Raw genomic sequence first — 2,044 nt, forward strand, 5'->3', positions numbered from 1 at the left:
CTCTACCCAGGGGGACAGCTTGAGGCTTTGTCTCCAAAAAAAAAAAAAAAAAAAATCTAAAATATAACTCTTGTATTGCTTATACTATACTATATACTGTTGTGAAAAAAAAGTTCATTACTTGATCAGATGTCACATATTTTCTAAGAATTGTATCCTTTTTAAAAAACCCAAAACTTTTAGATTCACTCACCCCCATAATTTGTTCATATTTCAGGTTGAATTTTTAGGAGAAGAAGGGACTGGCTTGGGACCCACATTAGAGTTTTATGCTCTGGTGGCAGCAGAATTCCAGAGAACTGACTTGGGAGCTTGGCTTTGTGATGATAACTTTCCAGATGATGAATCTCGTCATGTAAGATTTATTTCTTTCTTCATAATTTGAGTTGTGACTTTGGATTTGGCAAGTATTAAAAAATAGGTTATGCTGAGTACAATGTACACTATTCAGGTGATGGGTATACTAAAAGCCCAGACTTCATTGCTGTACAATATATCCATCTAACAGAATTGCCCTCGAACCCCCTAAATATATTGAAATTTTAAAAAATAGGCTGTGCTTCCAGAATATAGGCCAGGTTCTTTATTATGGAATTATCTTGACACTGTTAAAATATTTCTAAGGATAAAATTTAGTCACTGAAAGCTACAGTAGAACCTCCATAGTTGAACACCTCTCTACATTGACTACCTCCTTAAGTTGACCTAATTTTCATAGACTGGATATGCACGATATGTACATATCAGGCCTAGGTCCTTATGTTGACCACCTCTTTATGTTGATCAGTTTGTGATAGTCCTTTGGGTGGTCAACTTACTGACGTTATACTATATTTATAAAATGTAAACATACATTTAGATAGCTAAGATGAGGGTATTCACTATTTGTGGATTTTTTTCTTAGAAAACACAATGATGATAGGCTTATTGTTACCTTTTAATTTTATTTGCATTTTCCCCTTTAAAACATTAGGTCGATCTTGGAGGTGGATTGAAACCTCCTGGATACTATGTGCAAAGGTCATGCGGACTGTTCACAGCACCATTTCCACAAGATAGTGATGAGCTTGAAAGAATCACAAAACTCTTTCATTTCCTTGGGATTTTCTTGGCCAAATGCATTCAAGACAATAGACTTGTGGACTTACCTATTTCTAAACCCTTTTTTAAACTTATGTGTATGGGTGACATTAAAAGCAACATGAGTAAACTCATTTATGAGTCACGAGGTGATAGAGACTTACACTGTACTGAAAGTCAATCTGAGGCTTCTACAGAAGAAGGTCATGATTCACTCTCAGTAGGAAGCTTTGAAGAGGATTCAAAATCGGAATTTATTCTTGATCCCCCTAAACCAAAACCGCCAGCTTGGTTTAATGGAATTTTAACATGGGAAGACTTTGAACTAGTAAACCCACACAGAGCCAGATTTTTAAAAGAAATTAAAGACCTTGCTATCAAGAGGCGCCAGATTTTAAGCAACAAAGGTCTTTCTGAAGATGAGAAGAACACAAAATTACAGGAACTAGTGCTGAAGAATCCATCAGGTTCTGGGCCTCCACTTAGCATAGAAGATTTAGGGTAAGCTTTATATATACGTTCTCCAAACTAATAGACGAGTAAGTTCTAAAGCTTTGTTTCTTTGTTCTCACTGATTTGCATATATTACTCAGAAACAGTAATATGCTATGGGAAATACTGATTATTTGAACTTTTGATTTTTTTTTTTCTCTTGAGACAAGAGTCTCATTTTGTCACCCTTGGTAAAGTGTGGTGTCACAGCGCACAGCAACCTCAAACTCTTGGGCTTAAGCAATTCTCTTGCCTCAGCATCCTGAGTTACTGGGCCTACAGGCAACTGCCACAACACCCGGCTATTTATAGAGACAAGATCTTGCTCTGGCTCAGGCTGGTCTCGAACCTGTGCACTCAGACAATCCACCTGCCTCCGTGAACTTTTGATTTGTCAGTAGTATAAAGAACTCAGGGCTCGGCGCCTATAGCTCAACTGGCTAAGGCGCCAGCCACGTACACCTAAGGTGGC

The 2,044-nt window shown here is 37.6% G+C and overlaps 1 protein-coding gene across 1 annotated transcript in view; it reads left to right on the forward strand.

The window, feature by feature from the left end:
• HECTD1 (HECT domain E3 ubiquitin protein ligase 1) overlaps window positions 1–2,044 on the forward strand; it is a 112,183-nt gene that overhangs the window by 103,305 nt on the left and 6,834 nt on the right. The window contains exons 37-38 of the mRNA XM_023514398.1: window positions 218–355; window positions 974–1,581. Coding sequence (XP_023370166.1) covers window positions 218–355; window positions 974–1,581 — 746 coding nt within the window. The remainder of the gene's footprint in view (window positions 1–217; window positions 356–973; window positions 1,582–2,044) is intronic.

The sequence above is a fragment of the Otolemur garnettii genome, unplaced genomic scaffold (genome assembly GCF_000181295.1).
Source record: "Otolemur garnettii isolate 467f Iridium unplaced genomic scaffold, OtoGar3 scaffold00052, whole genome shotgun sequence".
NCBI lineage: Eukaryota > Metazoa > Chordata > Mammalia > Primates > Galagidae > Otolemur > Otolemur garnettii.